At 40.6% G+C, this 24601-nt stretch overlaps 1 protein-coding gene across 3 annotated transcripts; it reads right to left on the reverse strand.

Annotated features, from left to right (window-relative positions):
• Positions 1 to 1143: 1143 nt before the first annotated feature.
• On the reverse strand, positions 1144 to 19393 carry LOC109507505 (anoctamin-9). Of its 3 annotated transcripts, none has more exons than XM_019856982.1 (24): positions 19001 to 19393; positions 16757 to 16831; positions 16212 to 16334; positions 15972 to 16108; positions 15131 to 15180; positions 14993 to 15051; positions 13163 to 13242; positions 12071 to 12205; positions 11887 to 11980; positions 11740 to 11800; positions 10366 to 10448; positions 10158 to 10262; positions 9036 to 9200; positions 8919 to 8955; positions 6058 to 6169; positions 5912 to 5969; positions 5750 to 5847; positions 5460 to 5656; positions 5225 to 5377; positions 3216 to 3363; positions 2999 to 3121; positions 2734 to 2827; positions 2507 to 2619; positions 1144 to 1959 (listed from the first exon to the last, which is right to left on the reverse strand). In XM_019856982.1, the coding sequence occupies exons 1-24, from the start codon at positions 19019 to 19021 to the stop codon at positions 1908 to 1910; spliced, it is 2373 nt and encodes a 790-aa protein (XP_019712541.1). In that variant the 5' UTR covers positions 19022 to 19393; the 3' UTR covers positions 1144 to 1907. The 3 variants fall into 3 exon arrangements, with proteins under 3 accessions (XP_019712541.1, XP_019712540.1, XP_019712542.1); XM_019856981.1 differs by having other exon boundaries at positions 16212 to 16340; XM_019856983.1 differs by lacking the exons at positions 15972 to 16108; positions 16212 to 16334; positions 19001 to 19393.
• Positions 19394 to 24601: the final 5208 nt, after the last annotated feature.

Here is a 24601-nt window from a genome sequence, read left to right on the forward strand (position 1 = left end):
CAGAATAGGAAGTACTGTACGCACGCTAATTAAAAGCACGTTTACATAGAAAAATGTCTTACACATTACAGTAAGTCATCGGTGGAAAAAGTACTCATGTATACACTTTACTCAAGAAGTACAAATACTTGTCTAAAACAATACTCTAGTAAAAGTAGGTTACTAAGTCAACTCTTAAGTACTGTGCACACTTAAATGTAAAAGTGATTTTTTTTTTTTTTTTTTTTTTTTACTGTCTGTTTTATTTCACAACCATTTGGATAACTTGGCCGGCACATGAGAAACTAACAGAAAATAATTTCCGTTTTATAAACTGACAGAACCCCTGAGGGTCCAGGCAAAAATGACAATGACTAATAAGTCGCAGTCAACACCGAAAGCATTTTTTTTCAGAATGACAAAATCATAACCAATGTAAAGCTCTTGGGTGGGTTAGCCATAGCCCTAGTCATGAAAAAGCGAAGGCTTTGTTGTTGTAAAGCACATTTCCAGCCTAGGGGGCAATAGATGCTATGCACTGCAGTAACCCAATTCTTTATTTTTCAAGGCATTTTCCTCTCTTTTCGCTGCTCAAGCCAGAGGGCAGAGATATTGCATTGCCACTGTAACTGACAACTCTCACCCCCAGCTGAAAACAGTTATTAGTGTTTTAAGCTAGAATCCCTGTCTGGAGTAATGAAAGGCTCAACTTCACTTGTTTGCATTGACCATTCAAATTACGAGTTGTGACTTGATTTTTTTTTTTCCACTGGGTTTGTTTTTTTTATCTTGATGGACTTTGCTTTCATTTAATTGTTCATTGATCTGACAACGTGATGCAGTCGAACTGTTGAGTCACACTCGGAGATATACCTTAAGAGAGAAAATTTGTCACATTCTGACCAATGAAATGTGCATTTAGAGCTTCTATCAGACTTACTAGTACAACACTACATACACTATATCGTGTTGCATTTTGAGGTGACGTTAAAATAAAAAATGCATGCAGGGTGATGAGCTTCAATCTACGGCACTGTGTATATAAAAGTTTTATTTTACAAAACATTGTTAAAGGAGCTCTTACAATTATCATTCTTCATTCACTTTTCACACTCCATGCTGACGCAAGCACAGCGTGCCAACAAATCACACGTTATTTTTACCGATGACACAAATATTTATTCATTGTTGAGATGTCAGCCTTTCATTTGTTGATTGGACTGTTGTAGAGAAATAAAGTGTATGCTGATTACTATATTCAAGTGCTCACCATAACCAGAAGACCTTTTTTTAAGTCAGGGTCAGAGAGAGACTTTATCCAAATAACACTGACAAGCAACTGTAAACATTGTTTATATGGATATAAAAACCTCAGGCAGAAGGAGATTTACATGCATTTGTTGTCAAAAATGCCATTTGGAATCAACAATGGTCACACTCAAGACAATCTTATATTTCTGTGAGGATATGACATTTTCTTTTATTCATTATAAAACATTACGGTGCAAAACATTTCAAAGCCCTCTGTCAGTCTCTCGGCAGTAATGGTGATTTTACCACAACGCTTTTCACGATATAAGGCAACATTGTCATACAATCAGTACAGACTGTGCACCAAGAGTATAAATTCTGTTCAGACGAGGACCACAAATAAGTCACGCATTAATTAGAAAAAAAACATTCAGTGCAGAATAATGAAATACCAATAATCTCATTGAAGACAACAGCAAAATGAGTGACTGTACACTTGTTTGGTCCAAGAATACGTCCGTTCGTTCGTTTCATACGTGGGAATCCACATCGCCATTATATCGATAGACAGTCGGAGCCCTCTATCTGAACACTTCAAGTTGATGAATGGCTTCGAAGTTGAGCCAACTCAAGTGTGATCGTTGGGGACACTTTCAATGCACAAGGCAACACTGGGTTCACATTCCGTTTGCGCCAGCAGAATGTAAGCGCTGGCTCTCTTCGAATGACCTGCGGAGAATACAATTGGTCTTTACATTCAGAATCTCTGTCAGGGAAACCGTTAAATTGATGTTGACAAGTTCGCCAGCAATAAGTAAAAATAGGTTAGATAGATTTGAGTAAGCTTATTTTGTTAAAAATGGATAACTGTAATGTTTCGATGCAGAAGGAATTTGTCAGCCACGAAGGTGTGTGCGGATTCATGTCCGCCTCTCAAACAGTTTAGTCATCTTATGGTTTTATTTATTGTATCACTCATGGCTCTAAGACAGGTGAAAAAAAGTTTCAGTCGATGATGTCAACAGAGTCATGGTGTTCGATTGATGTCGGTACGCAACGGTATAAGATAGTTTGTATGTATGAAGTAAGCGATTTTTAGTAACTCAAGAAAGATGCCCTTTTTTTTGTTCTTTTAATTTCCTGAAAAGTAGTGATTTCGGAGGATTTTGCCTCACAGTAACGATATGTGACTCAATAGTAAGGATTGATTTGGACATTTTGACATTGAACTTTGAAACAAAAACCCAGTACCTTCACTTCAAACTCAAACTCTCACCTGAGCTCTTCTTTTAGTCTTTTGAGTTTATCAAAGAGACTGTCGTTCTTGACATGCATGGGCGCGGCTGGTACGAACCAGGCTGCGATAAATTTGCATATGACCACGATGTGCTGCAAGTAGAGATGGCGTCAGTTTCTCGAGGGATGACGATACGATGCATCGTATTGTTGTTTTTGTCATTAAGTTCGTGAGAACATGTTTGGTCGTATCGAGCTGAAGCTCACCTCAAACAGGATAACAAATGCGAAGCGCACGGCTAAAATAAGCCAGAACTGCGGCGTAAGGTTGTAGTCATTGCTGTCTCTGTAGTCTTTATAGCTGTGAAGAGGAGGGCTCATGTTACCTTCCCGATCGATGCATTTTAGTCTTTGACAATGAAAGCAAGCGACAAAAAAGGTTTCTTGAATTGGAATCCATCTGATAAATCTGTGATAACGGCTCCGGTATTGAAAAGGCCATACATTAAGCAAGAGAAAAGTGCCAGCCAACCTGCAGGAAGAGACATTCACTCCATTTGGAGTCACCATCTGAAGAGGGGAAAACTCCTTGCGGATTTCCAGGTTATCCATGGAGGCAGTGGAGAGAGTATTATTGATGTAGCCAACCATACAACTTGGGAAAATGAGAAATGAGACAAATCACAATTTATTGTGCAGGGTAGCCCAGAATGGGGATATTTTCTTGAAGAAAGACAACGCATGCTCACTCGATATCGGTCGCCGTGCCGTTGGCGCAAGGTCCGTAGTGGTAATGGTACACCAGTCGAGGGATGAAGTCTGAGGACACGCCGATGACCAGCCCGTTTGCAATGACGGCTAAGACCCCGATCGCCTCCAACAAATCTATCCACACACCTGAGGAGAAGCAAACATTTGAACAAAGACATAATAACTTATCTCAGTAACATTTAAAGATCAACTCCCATGAGAGTATTTTGATTTTGACCCATGTAGTTTTTGCAGTGGCCACCAGGCGGTTCATTGAGCAAAAGTGCATTTGTGCTGTGGCATTTTAGCCTTCAGAGGTTCTCAAACTTTTGACACCAAGTACCACCCAAAAAACCAAAACAAAAACTAACCACAAAACTGGAAGTGGAACTTACTGCATAACCGGAAAACCCTAAGGGCTCTCCACCCTACAAAAGTTTCATAGTTTATATTTTTACTGTTCTATATTTATCTGCTTCTTACTTCCTTTCACATGTGTCAAGCAATAATAATAATTCGACAGTTTAACTTTATAGTTAATTATGTAGAAAATAGCAAACGATGCATTGTAGATTTGAATGAAAAATATGTTCCCTTTTTTTAACCCACATTTGAAAAGTGTTCTTGTGTTTGACAAAGAATTTTTTTGAAATTTAGCATTATAAGGGACTGTGTTAACACTTGAGAATTCCAGTAATCGCTACATTTACGTAATAAATAAACAGCGTCAAGGCACTGAGATACCAGTAACCAGATTGTTGAGTCAGAGGCAATGGTTTGGCACAGTGAACACATCTTCAGCCTTATAGTTGTTTAATGCCACTCCCAGTTAAAGTTTAATGTCAAATAGACTTTAAACAGAGACAATTACATAGTTCGTATTTAAAACGGCCACATGAATTAAGCCGACTGCTGTCAGGCTATTGAACAGACAGTCCTGAAAACCTGGACTCACCTCCACTCACCCATTTTTAAGATGCTTATTTTTATATTTTATATTTATTTATGTACTTTTGTCTTATACTTTCTCCCTTTCATAATTTTGCTGCTGTAAATTGGGAATTTCTCCATTGTGAGACAAATAAAGGTTATCTTATTGTAATTAGCATAATGCTAATGAATAATGGAAAATACCATGGACAAGCTAACGGATAACATCTCTCTACCAGTGCGAACATATCTTTGAACACAAACATTGCAGCAACAAATTTAGACAGATATCATGATTCTCATAGGCATATAGTCTCTATCCTCTGCAAAAAACACCTAATAGTACTTCACATTACCAAGTCATCTACAGTAGTTGAGTGAAAGTCTCCTTTGTTTGCCCAACTGCGGACACCTGAAGGAGAGGCAATAAATGAATCATCATGCACAAAATGTTGACTGTAATTCTATTACTGGACTGTCATTACAGGATGTTTTATGAAGTATAATATTACAAAGGGCGATTTTCATGACAACAGTTTTTTGTTGCTTTTTGGGGAGGCTGGAACAGATAAATGGGATTTCCATTTTGTCAATTGTCACCCTATTCAGATAGATCCTATTTTGCCCAAAAGGTGAAGGGGAACTTTTCATCTAATTATAGAAAAAATAATTACTACATAAAACTTGTCTAATGAAAAATGCATTCATTCAATTAAGTTTCTTGACGGCGTGTCTGTCAAGCTTGGAAGCAACTTTTGTGATGCGCAACCACCAGTAGAAGGCAACAATGCACCATTTTAGAAATGAGATCATCCCAGTTTGTGAGTTAACTTGGAGAAACAGTTGCATTTCATGAGGCTAGCTTTGTTCTACTGCTAATTACAAAAGAAGGGAAAAAAAGGAGAATAATTTATTTTTCCTGGTGAGAGAGTCCATGCTTTCATTCGGTTTATTTGGTAAATAAATAATTTAACAGAATATCTTATAGGTCTTGATGAAGTCAAAATGCTCTCAAATGGCTGGCAGTGAATGTGAGAAAAAGGATGAGCTCTTGTTTCTCCACCACGGTCCCACTCACCAATATCATTGGTCTTCTTGGGGACCATTCTGCGCTCGAGGGTGACCATCTTGATGGCATCCAGGCGAATTTCAATGATGTTATTGATGAGGGCCAGCAGTGGAGCCAGAGGAAACGCTGCCACAAATATGGTGGTGAAGCTGAACTGGATCACTGCATGGGAGTGGGGGAAAAGAAATCAATCAAACAAAGCAGCCATTTAACCTTTTCATTTTTAATTTCAGACTAGACGTACCCATTTCTAGGAACTCTTTGAAGAGGCTGAACGAGTCCACATCATTGAGGCGGTAGTTGTTCAGCCAGTCTCGCAGCTTGCAGTTATCGCACAGCTCAGCTCCATGTTTAGCCTGAGATTCTTCTTTTAGGTAGCAGTGGGCGCATTTTCTTACTAGCTTCTGAGTTCTTCTCCTCTTCAGCCACTTGCCAAACCACCTTAGGCCAGCAAGAGGAAAGACGGACTATTTTGGACACATTGTTGGGAGAGCGTGTACTGTTTTGATGTACATGCAACTGCTGCGTACGTACGGGCCGGTGAACTCAAAGACATTGCTTATGGTTTGCTTCAGGACCATGATGATGGCCATTTGGATAAAGAGGTCCGTGAGACATCCACTGGGGTGACACTGGATGGAGGGATTGAAAACAGCAACGTGCAAACGAAATTTTGGTTGTATTGCGCTTACTCACCTCTTCTAGCCTCCATTTACTGGCAATCCGCACATAATGACCAGGATGACCATTTATCCTGTCGAGTCAAGTCATGTCGCGGACATCAGTCATCGGAAATATGCATTTTAACGCCAGTTGATGGAGTTTATTGCGGAGTTTCTTACCTGCCGAGAAAAAAGGCTACGTAGAAGAGCGAGGAGAAGTAGGTGAAGAACTGGAAGGTGAACATCTTGACGGTGAAACTCCTCTCAGTGGTAGCGAATGATCTGGTTTTCTCTGCCACAGACACAATTCTTATTAGCAACGAGGTTCATCCGGTGATGAGGCTGCCACTATGTGGTAAATCACGATTATTGTCATCATTTCATGTACATTCTGTACAAATGTGGAGTTATAATGGAATTGGATTTGTTGGGCGGTTCACTTCTGGCTGTTAAATAACAAAAAGTGCTAAAAGTGTGTAGATATTAATAAAAATATGACAATATCCTTTCTCTTGTCAGATAATATTGAGGAAATTGCAACACTATGACGGCAACTAAGGCACGGGTGTCAAACTTTGGGCGCTATTCCAATAGCCCCACTCCAAACCGAGACAGCCTCGCTTGATTCCGGCTGTTCACTTTTCCATGAGACTTTTTCGGGGCCGAGCAGTTACAATGGACCCGCTTTTCAGAATCATCTCGGGAACTTCGCCGCATATGCCCATTTCCTGGTTCTCGACGCACCGCCCACCGGGTGTCTCTAAAGTCATAAAAATACAGTGTGTACACGAAACCTAATAATATTTGACAAGGCTGAACCATATTTACACTTTCATATGTACTAATGGTGCCATTTTTGATGATTAATTTGTTGTTTTTTTTTTTTTTAACAAGCGCACGCACCGCTTGCTCGCCGGGTCCCATTCAGTTGAATGAGAGGCCTCCAGCAGCAGAGCAGAGGCTCGCCGTTCCCTCCCAAAGCATCGCGCCCCCCCCCGCCTAGGAGATGGCGGCATTGTGTGGCCACCAGAGGGTTTCAGACGCCGCAGAGTGAGGACGACGACGAATAGACTTCGTGTATGGCTTGTTTATAACAGCCCTCCAATATGGCCGCCCGTAGTGCATTGTGGGTAATTGCTAAAAGGACGGAGCCCTCTATATGTGAAAGCTTTTGTGCCTTTAATGGACTGTACTTTCCAACGTAGCCACATCAACAACAATTCATATTTTGAATTGCTCAAAAAAAAAAAACAAAAAAAACGGTCGAGACTCGGCACTTGTGAAATGGTGTGGTGCCACTGCGCTGAACAGTTGATCCCACCCCGTGCCTGTTGTATTAGCGGAGTGGTGTGGGGCTGTTTGGGGTTAATGGAAAAGCGGCATTACAGGCCAAATTCTGACTATTACTGGGTCAGATGAATTTCCAAGTGAATGAGCACGGTCGTGACCTTGCAGTTTTGTGCTGCGTTAAGAGTTCTATAATTTCCACTTACAGCTAAGTTTGTTGTTGTTTTGGAGTGAGTGGAAATGGGGAAATGAATCCTTGCTGTGGTAATAGCTGCAAAACGAGCAGTTAAACGTTAGTCAACAAGGTCACGAGACTCCAGCCCAGTTGACATCAAATTACCCGTAGGCTGCGTGGTGCCTGAATTAAAATGAGGTTGACACCCCAGCCCTGAAACTTTCTATTCATCCAAACTTCAAAAATATATGACCAGAGTGAGAAATATGTTGTCTTTTTTCATGAGCATCTCTTTAAAAAAAAAACGCATGTTGACATTTTCGGCAAAAATACACTCATTCACCAAATAATTCTGTAACTCGCAATCATAATGAGCAGTTCTAATTTGCATATTTCCAGGCAGATTCAGAACATTTGAAACAAAGCCACCACTGTGATTTAACCAGATTTAAAAAAAAAAAAAAAAAAAGCAAGTTTTATATATTTTGAGTATTGAATTTCCTCACAGCCAAGGTGTCATCTATAGTCTGCTTCAGCCCCAAACAAAATTGGGCATCTTTTTAAATACACTTGCAATTCTTCAACCGGCTTCTCATTGTCAACAATGAGCTCCCTTTTTGGAGGTCACCTGTTGTTTCACGTGACTGATATGTTATGGCCTAGTTCCAAAGTTCACGCAAAGTTAGCCACCTAATTGTTTGTTTCTGACCACACCCTGATGTCAAAACGACACGTTGCTCGCACTCTCTCGTACATAAATATATAAGTTATTGGTCTAATCTACTACGAGAACTCACAGACAGGTATTCACGGCACTGGAAAAAAAAGTGTTGTCCTCACGGATTTCTCGTTTAATCAATAAGTGAATAGTGTAGGTTTTGATGCGCGCCTGGAACACTGGATCTGGGCCACATGGTTCTTCGAATTTTGGGCCAAGCATTCAGGTGCCAAGCTGCTGTGCTGCAAGTGATCATGTGTCACCTTCCTGTCTGACTGACAGGCACTCTGCGTGGGCAGGAACTGATTTTCTAACAGACAGTGTGGAGCATTTTCCAAATTCAAAACCAGACTTATCACTTTACGGTTCCATCAGGCTAGTTTTCGTCCAGCGTTTGCAAATCGTTTATAATGCGATAGATATTGCCATTGTTTCTTTGCGTTTTGTGTGTGGGAATGTGTATGCTGGCCGCTCTTGTTTTGCTCAATGCAGGAATGCGTGTGAACCAAATTTGGCTCGCCTCCGGCTCTTCAAACCAGTTTGGACTGTCAATCAAATAAATAACTTCAAGTCCTGAAAACAATTATTTGTGGAAAGCATACAATAACAAATACGGCACAGCAAGCCTTGGTGTGTAATGATTTGCCACACCATTTGTTTTGACAAGGCACAAGAGCAACAGGAAATTAGCTAATATTAAAACATATATCCGAATAGTAGGATTACTCAAAAAAAAAAAAAAAAAAAAAAAAAAAAAAAGGAATGGTGGCCCGAGACTTTTGCACAGTCCCGTAGACTAAATTTTCAGCTGAATTCTGCACGGACTATTATATGGACCCGAAGCAATACTGATTAACGTACCTAATTCGCAGAGTTTCATGGCCACTCTCCTGTTGACCTGCAACCACAAAAACGTAATAAACCTCACAAAGGACCCTAACTGAATGGAGACAACGATGCATTCAAGACTTTTTTTACCCGAGTCATGACGGTGATGATCAGGTAATGAAGGACGGCTCCCAGCATCATGGCTATGCTGTTGGCGTGCGTGGTCATGAACTCCCATGACCCCTCAGCCAGTTGCACCGCTGCGATCACCCTGAACACCACCAGCGCGTGCGTCAGACCGATGATCACCAGTATCTGTGGAAACAAATTATTAAGATCCCTCAGCACCGGGATGCATACCAGCGCCAATCTGTGGGCCATTTAGTAGCGGGCTACACAGAGCGAGCAAAGATATTATTGCTCATCAGAGTTTTATTTTAATGATCAGCGTTACAGCTCTGCCTCTCGGTCATGTTGTTGTTGGTTATTAAAAAAAAAAAAAAAAAGGTACTGCCACAAGGTAGAAAAAAATTGACAAAATAATGCAAGTATTATTGCGACAGGGAATTCTGACATCCCATGCCCACAATGCGTATTATGTGGTGACGCGGATGTGTCAGCGTGGAGACGTAACTCACTGGAATTTTACTGTTTTGCGCATGTCACAGTCACAGTTCCGTGTTAACCTGCAACTTAAATCTAACAAGACAGTTAAGAAATATTCACTGAATTATTGGTAACGTAAATACACCTAAATGATAATGAATCATGAATGTCCTTCGACACGAACATTTCAGCACTGCATGCCGCAATGCATCATGGGTACCAAAAGAGTGGCCGACAAGTATAAAACTACCATACACACACACACACACACACACACAACAGTATTTTTTTTTTTCTCCCATAAGAACCAATGACAATTCGTTTAAAGCATAACAGTAGTTTTTTTTTTCCCATAAGAACCAATGACAATTCGTTTAAAGCATATTCCATCCCTTTAAGACATGACATTTCGGACAATTGTCGCCCATCACTCCGGCTCATTTTCGCGACCTAGTTAAATACAATAACTTCATCCAGTGTAATGATGAGTATTTTTATTTCTGTGCCGGTCCATCAAAATATTGCGTGAAACCGGTCCGTGGAACAAAAAATTGGGGACAACTGCACTGTCTTATCAAAAACAACACAAACAAATTGATACTTATCCCAATAGCAAATTGACATGCATTTTCCTTTGAATGTATGTGACTAAACCAAAGTACCTACCATAATGATGACACAGATCAAAACCAGCGTGCTGCGCAGATAGGAGTGCTTGAATTTTTTGGGTTCACAGTCAACATTGTTGACAATCTCCAAGATGAGCTCCTCCTAAAAAAAAGACACAAACAATGAGAAACAAACACAATCGAGAGTTCGCCAAGAACTGGAAAAAAAAAGTGGTTGTTTCAAAAAGAAGGATAACTGATCGTACCTCCTCCTCACACCAATCAGACACCTTCCATTCGCACACATAGGAAGTTCGATGTCTTTTCCAGAACTCTAAAAACAGTGTGGCTGTAAAAAGAAAATAAAACATGCTAAATTAATCGACAGTGACTTAGTGGACCAAAGTGTTTTAGCTCTTTTGGTATTATTTTGGACTATTAGAACGGTCATCTTTGTTATGGCTTAACCTCACGAGGGTTGTGCTCGCGGAGGTTATCTCAGCTGTCTTTTTGCCAGAGGCAGAATAAACCCTAGACTGGTTGCCAACCAATTAGAGGGCAGATCCTCTCTAGTCAAACAACCATTCATACACTGTGTGTTCATACCTACTCTATGACAATTTGAGCCTTCAGTGAATCTAACTTGCATGTTTTGGGATGGAACGCGGAAGTAAACCAGCGTACATGGAGAACACACAAAAGAAGAACATGCAAACGCCACACAGGAAGGCCAAAGACTTAATGCAAACCGCCAACCTCAGAACTGTGCGAACTACTCGTGCACACTTGTGATCATTAATATTTGATGTTATAATTTGCTACAAATGCTTACATTGTGCTACGGCCATGTTTAGGGAAACATTTTTAGGCAGGTCGCGCTTTAAATTGAATCGAAGGTCCTGTGTCCTAAGTGCAAAGAAAGAAGATAAATGACAACACCCCTGCTGCACTCTTTTACCCTCAATGCATTCTTTATCTTTCTAGCTCACCCCACCCTTCTATGTACAGTCATGTAGCGCCTTTGTTACTTTGGAAGACTGCACTTCCTCCTTCTTGTAGGGTACTTCTCACAGAGCTGTTTAAATAAAGGTAGATCAACACTCATTGACTAAATCAATATTATACCGCTTGACTACACAAGATGCATCAAGAAAAACAGTGAAAAAACCCACAAAAAAAGCATTCTCTGCAGGCTTCCACAACATTCTAATATCTGTTCCATGAGATTGCATTCATTTCTTTTCCAACAGCCATTTATCTTCATTTCGCAGCAGCATTGCTTCCTATGTGCTTCAACCATATTTGCAATGGGACTGTTTCTTGCTAACAATTTGATTTCAAATTTGCCTCACCACAACCACCTGGGTGGCCCACTATAATGTTAACATCTTTTCATTCCCTGATTGGTTGGTCAGAGCAAAACTTCTTTTAGCCAACTTTGATGAGCAATCAAAGAATGCATGCCTTAGAGTGCTACACTGAAATCTTGCTGGCAGCTTTGAGACTACATACTCCAGCTCCAGGTAATTCTCCAATGAAGGCTGAGGGACAAACTGCGCAGCTCACCACTGCCGTCATTTAGGTTGTTTACTTGACATGTTTTCAAGTAAGAAAAATGATTTTAAGGACACTCGACTTACCCCATATTGCCATTACCATGGCAAACAGCACTGTGCCTTCGTTGTCAAAAAGCAGGCTCACCTATGGATATGTGAAACCAAGTGTAAGCCTCAAGAGAATCAAAAAACAACAAAAAAAAACATTGAGAAGCCTACGCGCCGACCAACCTTGGCATAGGTGCACGTGTCGGACAACAGCCACACTTTGCATCTCTTGTCACAAAGAGGGCACATGACCACATCGATGTCGCAGACCTCCTTTCTACAAGACAACAAGCGCTTTGATTGTTCACAGAGGCCCACATGAATGCTGCTGCCGTATAACATAGAATCTACTTGAGTCAAATCTTACATGAGGGGCGACGTGTTGAAGAAGGCGAGGCCATAGAGGAAGACAATGACCCCGATGGCAGCGGGAGTAATAAGCATGTATGTGTACCAGCCTAACCAAAGGTAGTACAAGGCCACCTTCTCTCCAAAATAGTTCCTATAAACACAAAGTGTCTTTATAGTAGTGTTTCCTAACCTTTTTTAAAGGGGAAGTCAACTCAAAAATGTTCTTTACAAGAATATGTTCTACGCTGATTAATATTGTGAATGTTAAGTATGAGTTAGGCAGTAACATCCACCCATTTTTGTGCATCTCAGGGGGCGGCCATTTTGCCACTTGCTGTCGACTGAAAATGACATTACAGTTGCTCAGGGCTCAGGTAACGACCATTCATGGCTCAGCTTTAGAAAAAAGGTAAGCCATGATTGGTCATTACCTGAGCAACTATGATGTCATTTTCAGTCGACAGAAAGTAACCAAATGGCCGCCACCTGAAATGGCTAAAAACGGGTGGACTTTGCTGCTTAACTCATATTCCGTAAACACAATATGAATCAGAACGCGGTGTTTAAACAAGTGAAGGCGCACAGAACATATTGCAAAGAATAGTTTTGGGGTGATGTCCTCTTTCAGCCGAAACACATTTCACACAAGAAAATTGTCACGACACAACCGCAAACAAAAATGTCACAAAAGAAAGAATACTTAATTTATAATGCTCTTCTCTCAATAACCTCACAAGTGGACTTCCTCAGCATGACATCTCGGAAGCTATTACTCTGTTGTATGAATGGCAACAAGTGGACACACTCCAATTAAGGGAAAGTGCAAATTACAAGAGACACCCGTTTGTGAATGCGAGGTTTTATACTATTCAGGTCACAATAAAGTCATGATGTTATTTACCTGCCATGCTATTTTTCCTGAAGTGAAATTAATCTTCATAGGGCATTAGTGTTTTCTTTTTGAATAATTTCTTCAAACAAGGTGTGCGTCATATGTATCACGTGTGGAGAACGACACCCACATTTGAACCACTTCACAGAAGAATAAAAATGCTAAACAAAATGGCTACAAATTCTTGACGTGTGGAAGAGGTGTTGCAATTCCAACCTGACAGCAGTAATGGGTTGCCCTTGGAAACAAGCGGTCCATCGAGCCCAGCTCTCCGTCAGCTCTCGCTGTTTCTTTTTCTGCAGAGGTAAAGCAAATTGGCTACAATAAACAGAATGTGAGCACACCGCAAAGATGACATCATCTATAAACACTAACACGACTGTCTTATGTAGTCATTTTCAAATAACATGATCAATAACGGGAAAGACAACGATTTAATTTTGCCCTTATTCTGTTGCCTTGCTTTTACAGTGGACCCCCACACATACTGGCAGTTAGGCACCCACTGATTTAAATTTTCACTTTTTTTTTTCAATTAAAAGAAAAAAAAGTTTCATATCCCACGTTCCCCCCCTTTTTTGTGGAGAATGCATATTGAATGTTTATCAGCGTTTTTTTTAAAGACAATTTGGCATGACTAGTTTGAAAAATATTAGTTTGGAAGATATACTGTATTTTTTTCCCCTTGAACCAATAATTGCCGTTTGAATGATAACAGTCAATCATTCAAATACTCATAACAGCTAAACAAAAGGAAATTCATGTCTTTCTTCAATCAAATTGTACGAAAATGACCCATGCACAAATAACAGCAGAAATCAGCACTGTAACTAGCATGTGTCATTTTGCTTCCACTTCCTCTGCAATGAATCTTGTGAGAGGAAAAACCTGATGACACAAAAAGACGCAGGGCTTGGGAAGAAAAAGAAAAAGAAAAAAAAAATCAAACCCTCACACCTGAATGCTTCGATGACTCACTGGCATGAGACATCACTTAATGGCCCTCATACAGGCGCTGTTGGTGAAGTTCACTCGCACCAGTCTATTGTTTGTAAAGACCTTTGTCGAGTTATGTTTCACACTTCTCCGCAGGATTGTAAAACATGTTAGTGCCCTGTGATATGTTGATACTTAACAGTTGCTAACAGTGTTACAAGCGCTCCCTTTCTGTTGTGTCAAACCAGGTCAATCACGTGACCCGCCTTTCTTTCTCTTTTCACACCCGTTCCCAGCAAACATTTTCTATAAAAGCAACTGTTAAACACGAAGATCACATCCAAGCCTTCAAACTGCTAATAGAATAGTTGGTGCACAATCACGGCATGCCGCATCTGTGAAAAACAAGGGCCTAGGAGGAACTGGTCAGTCTTGAAGTGTGGGCAGCTTCACTTCTGCCTATTGGACTGCTTCATCGGCTCATCTTTTTATATATATAATCACCCATGGCGCTAAAACATTCAATTTAAATAAATAAAAGTTGAGGAAGACTATAGTTGTTTGTTTTTGTTAAATCTTAACCCTTTGGGGGACAGCGGTTACTGGAGTGGACAGCTATTCGCATGTTTTCTCTTATATTTGATTCTTTATACTTTGATTCTCTCCTCTTTCATCTCAAACTGCTTCAAACAACAAAGCGTGTCCCGGAAAAGTGGTTAGGACTGCACGACTGTCCGTGTTTTATGTTATGTGTTGTGTTTGTTATTTTACTTTATGTTAACTGTTTTGTTAAGCGCTTTGTTACAGCTGCCGCTGTTGTGAAAGCGCTATATAAATCAGCATGTATTGTATTGTATATTAATTAATCTTAATGTCACAGTTGTGCATCAAGCTCTACAATGGACCCTTGTGTGTGTTGCCATCCACTGCCATTATTGTTTTTCATGCCTAAAGAGTAGTAAAAACACTTGAGAAAAAAAAATCCTAATGTAGGTTATTATTATTTGTGCATGAAAGGCTTAAAAAGTGCAGTTTTTTTATCTGGACGGCTGGCGTTTGCAAAATGTACTACCAGTTTAACCAAAGACAGCACTGGAATGGGTGACTTACCTCATGCAGGCAGAACCTTGCCTCAAAAACCTTCATCTTCATGAGCTCTCGCAGACCCTCTGGCAAGGTTGACAGAAACGCCAAGATTAGCTTTCCCTATTTTCAAAGAGGATTGGCAGTGTGTTCAAAGGATCTCACCTCCTGAACTGATCGGTGTGTGGTTCAAGATAAAATCGACAACTCTTATCCTAAAAGAAGAACAAACATCATTTCAACAAAAATAGATTACAATATCGAATGGTTCTATAGTTGTTCAATTTGGAATTCGAACAAAACGTCTGGGGAAAAAAATGTGCCTCAAAACTAGTTTCATGAAGTGTAATCAAGTCCAACGTAATACACACATACGCATGAGTACAATAGTTTGCTCGTGCCTTGTAGCACTCCGATATTTGTCTCACTCTGCTGTTGGATGCCGTGCTCACTTTTTTTTCCCTTAATAGCATAATCCCTTACATGTTTCACTTTCTTGGGAGTCATACCGACAGTTAATTTACAGCTTCTACCCCTCCCACACAAATACCTGGGATATGTGACATGCAGATTTTTTTTGCACTTCATCAAAGCAACTGGAGGGCCTAAAGCACACTTAGTAATGAAAGTCATCGCTCACAAAGCAAACTAGATATCTATTTTTTAATCAACAGTGCACTGGCTTGAATCTCGAAAAGCAAATAAATTGGGGGGGACTCATGAATTGAGTTACCACTCTAACCATCCTTCCTAAGAGAAAAATTACGTCATCGGCAGCCAGCCGGCATCCTGGAATGTTGAACCGCATTCTCATTTCAGCAACAAACAAGCTCTTTGTGTCACAAGCATATTGTCAAAACAGACTTATCTCATCTAATGCAGGATTTATGGCTACAGTGCATCTCCTATGCAAGTACATTTGTTGCTTTTATGATCGTCAGAAAATACACGAATATATGTACTCGAGCGCTCACTTGTTCACGGTCAAAAAGGGAGAGCATTTTACCTGGTGCTGAGAGGCACATTGTTCTGGTCTGAGCTCCAGTTACAGGCGTCAGAAACTTTGAGCAGATATCTGTACTTCTCAAAAATCTCTACTGGAGCTTGCATGCCAAAGAAGACCAGGTTATCGTCTATAATTTTCTGTTCAACGGGAGAGATGAAAAATGTCACCAAAGTGTTACACGCTGACACGATTGCTTAACTGTGCATGAGACGACAGGTCTGTTTGATTCCCCCCACTCACTGTGACTTTGAAATTCTTCTTTTTCAGCTCCTCGATAAATTCATTTTGCCTCTTGATGGACTCTCGATCCAGGTGCTCTCTCGTTTTTGCAACCAGGACGTAGTCGTAAGAGAGCGGGTTGAACTGCAGCTCAAAAGCAATGTCACATCAATCAAATCTTTGCCATTTCACAGAGACACTTTGTATCACGACAACAATCAGCAACTTGTTCATTGTGATGGGTTGACAGACACAGCTGTGGTGAGATATGAGACCAACCGGCATCCAAAAAAAGAGAAAACAGGTTTCGAATGACACCGTCAATCAATGGAACTGAACAACTCAAGTGCAGCGTGGTTGCTGTTGGCAGTGGCGCAGAACTGCTGTTTGTTTCATCATGTAGCCAAATCGGGTAACCAAAGCAACATTATCTTTCCACGGCAGAAACATCTTATATTGGATCTCCCAATCAAGTGTTGCGGTGAATATCACGGTAACCGTAAAATGGCCAAATAAATATCATCTAATTTGTGAATCGCCCATACAATATATTGAGAGGAACTTACCAACGGAGGAAATGACATCTGCTCATTGCCATTCTCTCTCACAACTCCCATTAACTCCAGTAGCTCTATGCTGGGCTATGGAACACATCAATAACAAGCAATGCATTACTACGTTGCCGAAAAATTCCTTTTCAACACTGCAATAGGTGAGTGAAGCATGATGGTCTCTGTTAAAAGAATAACTATCAGGAAGCTGATAAAAATCAGTCAAAGAATTACTACCTCGACAAGAATCTAGCTAAAAATCTCACGTGGGCGTGTGTGCGAGTGTGTTTGGCCGCGCGAGTGGGAAAGAGCGGGCCGACGAGTGGGAAAGAGCTGCGGCCATTCTGACTCACCACTGTCAGTGGACGAGGTTAATCTAACGTGACTGAGGCGCATGTGGTGGTATGTGCGTTCTCGGTGTCACGCTGTGTTATTCACAGACACGTTTCACACAACACTGCATGTGGCAGGCCGTGAGTGTGCATCAACATGATGACAACATAATGGCGCTCAATTGAGTACGCCTACGCAACCTTCACGGCACTCAGATCCAACATATTGAACGTGACCATTTAAATTGGTGGACTGATGGTTAGTGGGGCTGAACAATTAATCATATTCAGAAACTGTCTTTCAAATTACTGTCATTCATGGTTCACTTGCATTTAGTTTAGCGTGAGCTAATTTAGAAAAACAAATCATGTATCATAAATCTGATATGGCTTATTGTAAAACATGAATTTGATTGTTTTTGTCGACAAAAAAAAAACCAGCAGGAAAACCTTGAAAAAGAATAATTGCATATTAAATCCCAATTACGATATTGAGGGGGGAAAACAACGCAATTAGATCCTTTTTTCAAAATCGTTCAGGCCCAAGTGATTAATACCCGTAATCTAATGTGTCATTATAAATGTCAGTTTACTAGACCCCACTCATTTGGTCAAAACTACAAGACAACACAAATGTTGACATTTTACGAACATCTAACATTGTTTGTTTGGTTAATCTTTCGCCCTATGGTGGTCAAGTTTGCATCTGTATTGCTAGTGGGTCGTACCATAAACCAATTTATCATCTCTACAGTTTGGAACATCCCACACTCACACATCTACTACAGTCGTAGTAGTAGTAGTAGTAGTAGTTTTTTTTTTTTTTTTGATCACAGTAGTTGTAGTAGCAGCGTTAGTAGCACAGTATTAGTATTAGGAATCAGTGCAAAAATAAAATCTAGAAAATTTAACATAATCTCTGATTTAAAAAATATTTCAAACTTTGCTGACGAACTGAAATAGTTGATTAATTTGATCATCAAGTAGTTGTCGATTAATCAATTAAATGTGACACCTCCTGTGTGCACCCTCGGTTGGGCAAGCCCATTATTTCACTTGTTTGTTTTTATTTTCCCTTGAAAATATATATTTTTAACTCAATTGTGTTATACGTGTTCACGGTCACATTCACGGTGGAAAAAAAATTGGATGTCACTTTTTATATCTCAAAATCCTGAAATTTGAACCGGGTTGTACAGACTTTTTATCTCCACTGTACTCTAAATGTTGGCCAATGTTCATCATGGCTATTTTACTCCGAGTTATTGTTGCAGTGTGAATGGCAACAATGCCGTTCACTGCATTGGTGAGAGATAACTACAAATTCAACTGACACAGTATACGCATCATAAAAGCTGTTAATCAACAATTAGGTTACAGTACTTACAGATAAAACTGTGACCTAAAAATCTCAGGCTTAGAATGCTCAGTTTTGATTGGCACAGTCAGAGGTATCCACTTAATGTTTGTTATTGTGGTTGCAGTTTGCGGTGGTGGAGAACCGCAAACTCGAACCGTATGGAGCATAGTGATCCAAACATTTTAGTCATGTCAAGTGCTTAAAACCGTATGCTAAGCATAAGCACAGTATTGAGAAAAGCATCTCGGTACGAAGCAGTGCAGTTCTACACCCACAACAATCTATTCACAGTGTCAGTCAAAAAACGAGCTGCATGATCTTTAAAGGGAAGACTGTTAAATGCTTTTTCTCGTGCTAGATCTACATGTAATGGTGATGTGAAACCATCTCAGTGGGCATTTTGACCAAATGGTCATACTGTGAGATGGTGTCATGTGAACCGCATGCATGTGTTTGTGTGGGTGCTGAATGCATGATGGGGTGACATTGCGACTAAGCAACGAAAGACCATCCGATTGTGTGTGATGTATGTTTAAAACTATAGAATGCTCAAGTGTGTTTTCTTACATGCCTCGTGTGTCCCGTCATGGTTGTCCGGCGGCAAACGGATGACAAAAAAAAACACAGAAAATAACAGAAAAATAGACAATCCCCAAACCCTCCTCGGCGGTAATTCCCCCTCCTTCCGTGGCCTGCTCCGAGTTCCTGTGACCGGGCAAGTAACTTCCGTAGTCCTCCTCTATAACAAACGTGTTGTTGCAAGGAATGTAGGAGCGACTCCACCTGTTGCTGACGGTGTCACGACTGAAGCTTCCACCTTTCCTTCGCTTCGCCGCGGAGCGAACGATAAAAACACAAGACCCGCGAACGAGCGTCGTGGTGTAGTCAACTCCACGTTGAGGAGCCTTGCTCGCTGGTGTCGACCAGGTCCTCTCAGGTGCGATGGAATGAATTGATTGTTCCCGCCTCCTCAAGTGATGCGGAGTGACTTGTGTTGGCCACTAGGTGGCAGCAAAGGAAATTATTTAAACCAGGGGTGGGCATGAGCTCCATTTTCTTTGGGTGGGCATAAGGTAGACATTTTCTTTGGGTTTATAAACGAAATAATGGACGAAGTCATTCTTAGCGTCTGTCTGCTGTCCATCCAGAGAGAGAGAGAGAGAGAGAGAGAGAGAGAGAGAGAGAGAGGGGGGAGAGAGAGAGAGAGAGAGAGAGAGATGGCTTTGGGCTGGAACCTCCTGTGTCACAATTTGTTGAGAGATGGCTTTGGGCCTCGTGCGTCACAATTTCTTTTTATTTTTTCCACAAATCTTTACTGCTAGTGAGTCCATACGTGTGGATGACTCTTGGTGATGCTAGCTCTCAGTGGGCCAGATAAAGATCGGAGCGAGCCATCCTATGCCTCCCTAATCCTGTTGACCTTCAGGAAATTATTATTTGATCTCCTCATGATTTTCCTCAGTTACAAAGAAATCTCCAATTGTCATGTTGTGGGATGCCTATTTAAGGCAAGCAGTGAAAATCTAGAACAAATGTCAATCTTAGTTTCAGCGCAATAATTCAGACTTTTCAAATTGCTACTGTTATATTTGTTAACACCCTTCACGTCCCAATAAGAAGTCACATAATTGATTAAAAAAAGAAGAAAATAACTTGGCCAGGGATGGGAAACTGATGCACAATCTGATTTGCCCTTTATTAATTCCCACAAAAATGTCCATAAAAATGGTGGGAAAGAGAGCAGAAAATCACACAAAAAAACAGGAAAAATTCTAAATATGAAAAAATATTCTGGTGAAAAAAATCTGTGAATATGCGAATCCAAACAAACTGTGCCGAACTGTGAATATGCAGTTGACTGTAGTTTTAAGTTGTAATATCACTTACCACCACGAGATGGCAGACATGTCCTAGTTGCGCTGACACTGAGTCATACTGCTCAATATTACAACATTAGTAGGCCTTTTGTATAAAGTATTTTTTGGTGGATTTGGAATGATATGCAGGGCAAAAATAGTACCTAAATAACATTAAAATTTTGAGGGAGTGTAATTTGTGAAAAAAATGCACAAAATATTTCAGGTACTTGTTCAGTTTTCTGCCATACTGGAATGGCAATTTGAAGTGTGTGGGCCTATGTGGACCCCGGTCGCACTGATGGAAAATTTTGGCCGTCTCCAGCATTGACGCTGCCCATCCTGATACGAGCTGATGTTTTATTTTAAATGTCAATAAATCTGTTCTTGTTCAAGCAAAACATTCACAGTTTGTTTTGCATTTTATTACCTAACCATTGGTGAACCAAACCGTGAACTTAAACCAGAGGTATGTATTGAACTGTGATTTTGTCTCACCGTTTACTTCCCTTGTGATAATACTGTACATTTATCTGGCTTCACCGCTCTAAATAAACCCCACACCCCTGCCCCCCACTCCATACCCTGAGGGTAACAATGAGTAAGATGTAGCTTGTGGTTAAAACGAATATTACACCCCTGCTTTAAAGTATTCAAGTTTGCCACTTGACTTTCAGCTGCATCCACCGATTTTCTATTGGCTTGAAGTTACACCATGACCTTAAGAATCTTTTGGAGCCCTTCCTTTGTTGTCTGGCAGTATGTTTTGGGTCATTGTACCCTTTGCAGAAAAGCGGCTCCAAAACTCATCCAAAACTGACTGTGGGGGCTCTTGTTCTCTGGATCACACTTACATTTATTCATTGTCCAAACATGACACGTCAAAATGAGTCCAAAAACATTTGGGCGCATCTGACCACTGCACTTTTTCCAGAGCCTTCTCTGTGTCATTTAGATGTTCACGGGTGAACCTAAGGCGGGCCTCCACATGTGCTTGCAAAATTGCAGAGGGATCAAACCTGGGAGTCTATGGACACATAAAGTAATACTGTATTTCACAGCGACCATCTCAATACTGCTATTCAGGGTCACAGAGGAAATGCTACCATGGTGCATTGAACAAAGTTTGGTGCATGTATATTTTCTCAGTTGTGTATATTAATAGTTTTCATTTACCCTAAAATAGTGGTCAAAAGTTTCGACAAGCCATGTCATTTGTACGTAGCATGAACAAGTGTGCTCCAACTTGTGTGTTTCACTTTGAACTTGTATTTACTGTGATATCCTGGATTACATACTGTGTATTCCCATTTGGCAGTTTGCCGGATTAAAATCAAAGGTGGTCCCGCTTGTCTTGTCATTACTGGCAACTGTTTACCATTAGACATTGGCAGTGCACACCCAAGAAGTGCCACATGTTGCAGAGACTGGACAATATGAGACTGAAGAAAAAGTGGTTTGGGGAAATGAGTAGCTGTATTTCTGTGCATGCTGCCACACCCCGCAGAGGAACCCAACATAATTACACGAGTACAGAGCCGTGGAGGCCACATGAAGGACAGCAAGAGGGACCTGACACTAAAATTATACCCCCCAAAAAAATACATGGGCGATGGCAAGGGAAGCTTGTAGGGAGAGGCTTCCCTGAACTGGAGCATGAGGTGCAAGAGTGGAATTGAGGTGAAACAATGTAATGTGCAACGGAGGACATATACATGCACAAAACTTTGTTTGATGCACCATGGTAGCATTTCCTCATTTAATAGTTTTGGAAACATGTTCAGCAGCCACGCTTGGGACAGCTGTGGAGTTGAAATTGAACACTGTTTGACCCAAAGTGGGTCACAAAATGAACCTTATGTATTGCTATAAGGTTGGAGGGATCCAGGTTTTTCCAGATGTTGACTTCGAACTGTAACAATATCATCAAAATGTTGCGATTGAAACTGATACTCAAAACACCAGGAAACATTTCCCGATTATATCCCGTCCAATGATAGTGATTCTGTGCAAGTTCCAGTTTATTTTATTCTTAAATGACAATCGTGGAACCCTCAATTCAATATGGTATGCACATATAATCTACTGTAGGGATTATATAAAATTTAAAATGTGTGCCTTGGGTCGATAAAAGTTAGGAAAGTGACATAAACAGCAGACATAGAACAGCAGCAGATTTGTAGTCATCCGAATATTTTTTAGGAAACATTTCCCGATTATATCCCGTCCAATGATAGTGATTCTGTGCAAGTTCCAGTTTATTTTATTCTTAAATGACAATCGTGGAACCCTCAATTCAATATGGTATGCACATATAATCTACTGTAGGGATTATATAAAATTTAAAATGTGTGCCTTGGGTCGATAAAAGTTAGGAAAGTGACATAAACAGCAGACATAGAACAGCAGCAGATTTGTAGTCATCCGAATATTTTTTTTTTTTTTTTGAGGGGCAGGGGTACTGTCCTTAGGCTCACATCTATTGGACTGAGTAAAATTGCATGAAAATAAGTATTAGGCATGTAGAAATTGGACTTTCTAAATTTGACAAAATAGTTACATCATTACTTAACAGTAGTTTTTCACATTAATTGTTTACAAGTTTGCAAGCCATTGACCAATACTTGTGGTGTTTGAAGCCGTGTCTCCCAAACCTTACTGAGCCAACGATGGAACCATTTTACATTCGCAAAATCTCACGGCACCCCACCATACAAAATCGGGCCCCTTTATTATTATTATTATTATTACATTTTATATTCTCATACTTTACGTAGACTTTTCATCCATGTTTTGTATTGTAGTTTCCAACAGTTTCTCAAAAACGTAGACTAGTTCAATAACGTTAACAAAATGTCGTCATGGCGACAAATTGTACAAACACCAAACACGATTGTGACGTGACATCTTTCAATCAAAGTTGTTGAAAATTACGAGTGGGCGTGAAATTGCAATATCATAAGGCAAAGAGAATAACAAATAAAACACGTAGTTGCAACGTAGAGAAACATAATTACATCAAACAATATTCCGTTCACTTGATACAGGTGCAGGATGATGCTCAAGGTTGTCCTAATTTAACTGAGCGCAGAAATTTTAGTTCGCTTCCGGTTAGCCAACTTTGCGCTAAATATGTGCGCTTCGGTGTCATGTCCAACTTGCAAGTAGGCGCTCGGCTTCTTGTCGGGATCATATAATTGGCTTGGAACCGGGCGCCACTCCCCTCCCCTCCCGGACCTCCCTCTGTGAAGTTGAGGGGACGTACGGTCGCAGGCGTCGATCACTGGGTGGAGGGAACCCCGGGAACAAGGCTGCCGAGTCACTCGAGAGAAGGTAGCCAGGAAGGTGAAGGACCCCGAGGAAGGTCGTCGTTGGGCTCGGGACACTCTCAGCTAGATGTGGATTAACACGCTCCTTTTGGCCAATCAAAATACTCGACATGAACCGAGTAAGGGGCAGGAGTGGAGCTGATAACATCGAGATGAGCCCATCTAACTCTCGTAATGGTAAGTAGTTTCAACAATCGCACTGTTTGCCTTGCATATTACTCGTAATAGGGTTTCATATTAGACAGTATTCACGCCCGCTGAAATTGTCCAAGGTGTTTTGACGCTGGGCTCTTTTCTAAGGTTGTAAACTCTGTCAAAACCAAATTCTGATTGACATGGTGATGGCTGAACTATTTGAGCCAGTGCTGACAAAAAAATGACATTATAAGTCACCCCCCCCAAAAAAAAACCTGCACATATGCACTCGAGTTTTTTTTCATTGAGTTATCACCGTCTTAAATGTCCCAGGGTTAGCCACCTCACTAGTTTTGCAGCAATTTAAAATAAAATGAAATAAAGAAAGCATAATACACGAATACGATCAATTGTAAAAATAATAAGAAATTGATTCTGTAATAATCATTTAAAAACGCTTTAAAGATACAAAACCTGTTGATAACATCCTGCAGGCCTCCTTTGTGCCTTTGACTAAATTTTGTTGGCTGCCTGCTGTTCCACTAGCAGCCTGTTGGCGGTCTCAAGGTGGAAGAAGTTTTGGTCAGACTCCCTAGAGGAGGGATTGAAGAAGAGTTCTATGCCCCCCTTCAAATTGGCATATTACATGAATTGCAGTGTTGACAAAAATGGCATTATGTCTTTGCCAAAATTAACTTTTCGTATATCTGCATTGCATGTTTTTAACATTAAGTCATGACACTATCTTAAATGTGTGTCCTAAGTATAGCCACCTCACAAGTATGTTGTAATGTGAGTGGAAAGAGTGACGATTCAAGCCAGTCAGACAGCTGCCCATTTTACTGGAA

This window comes from Hippocampus comes, unplaced genomic scaffold (genome assembly GCF_001891065.2).
Source record: "Hippocampus comes isolate QL1 unplaced genomic scaffold, H_comes_QL1_v1.1 scaffold186, whole genome shotgun sequence".
NCBI classification, from domain to species: Eukaryota; Metazoa; Chordata; class Actinopteri; order Syngnathiformes; family Syngnathidae; genus Hippocampus; species Hippocampus comes.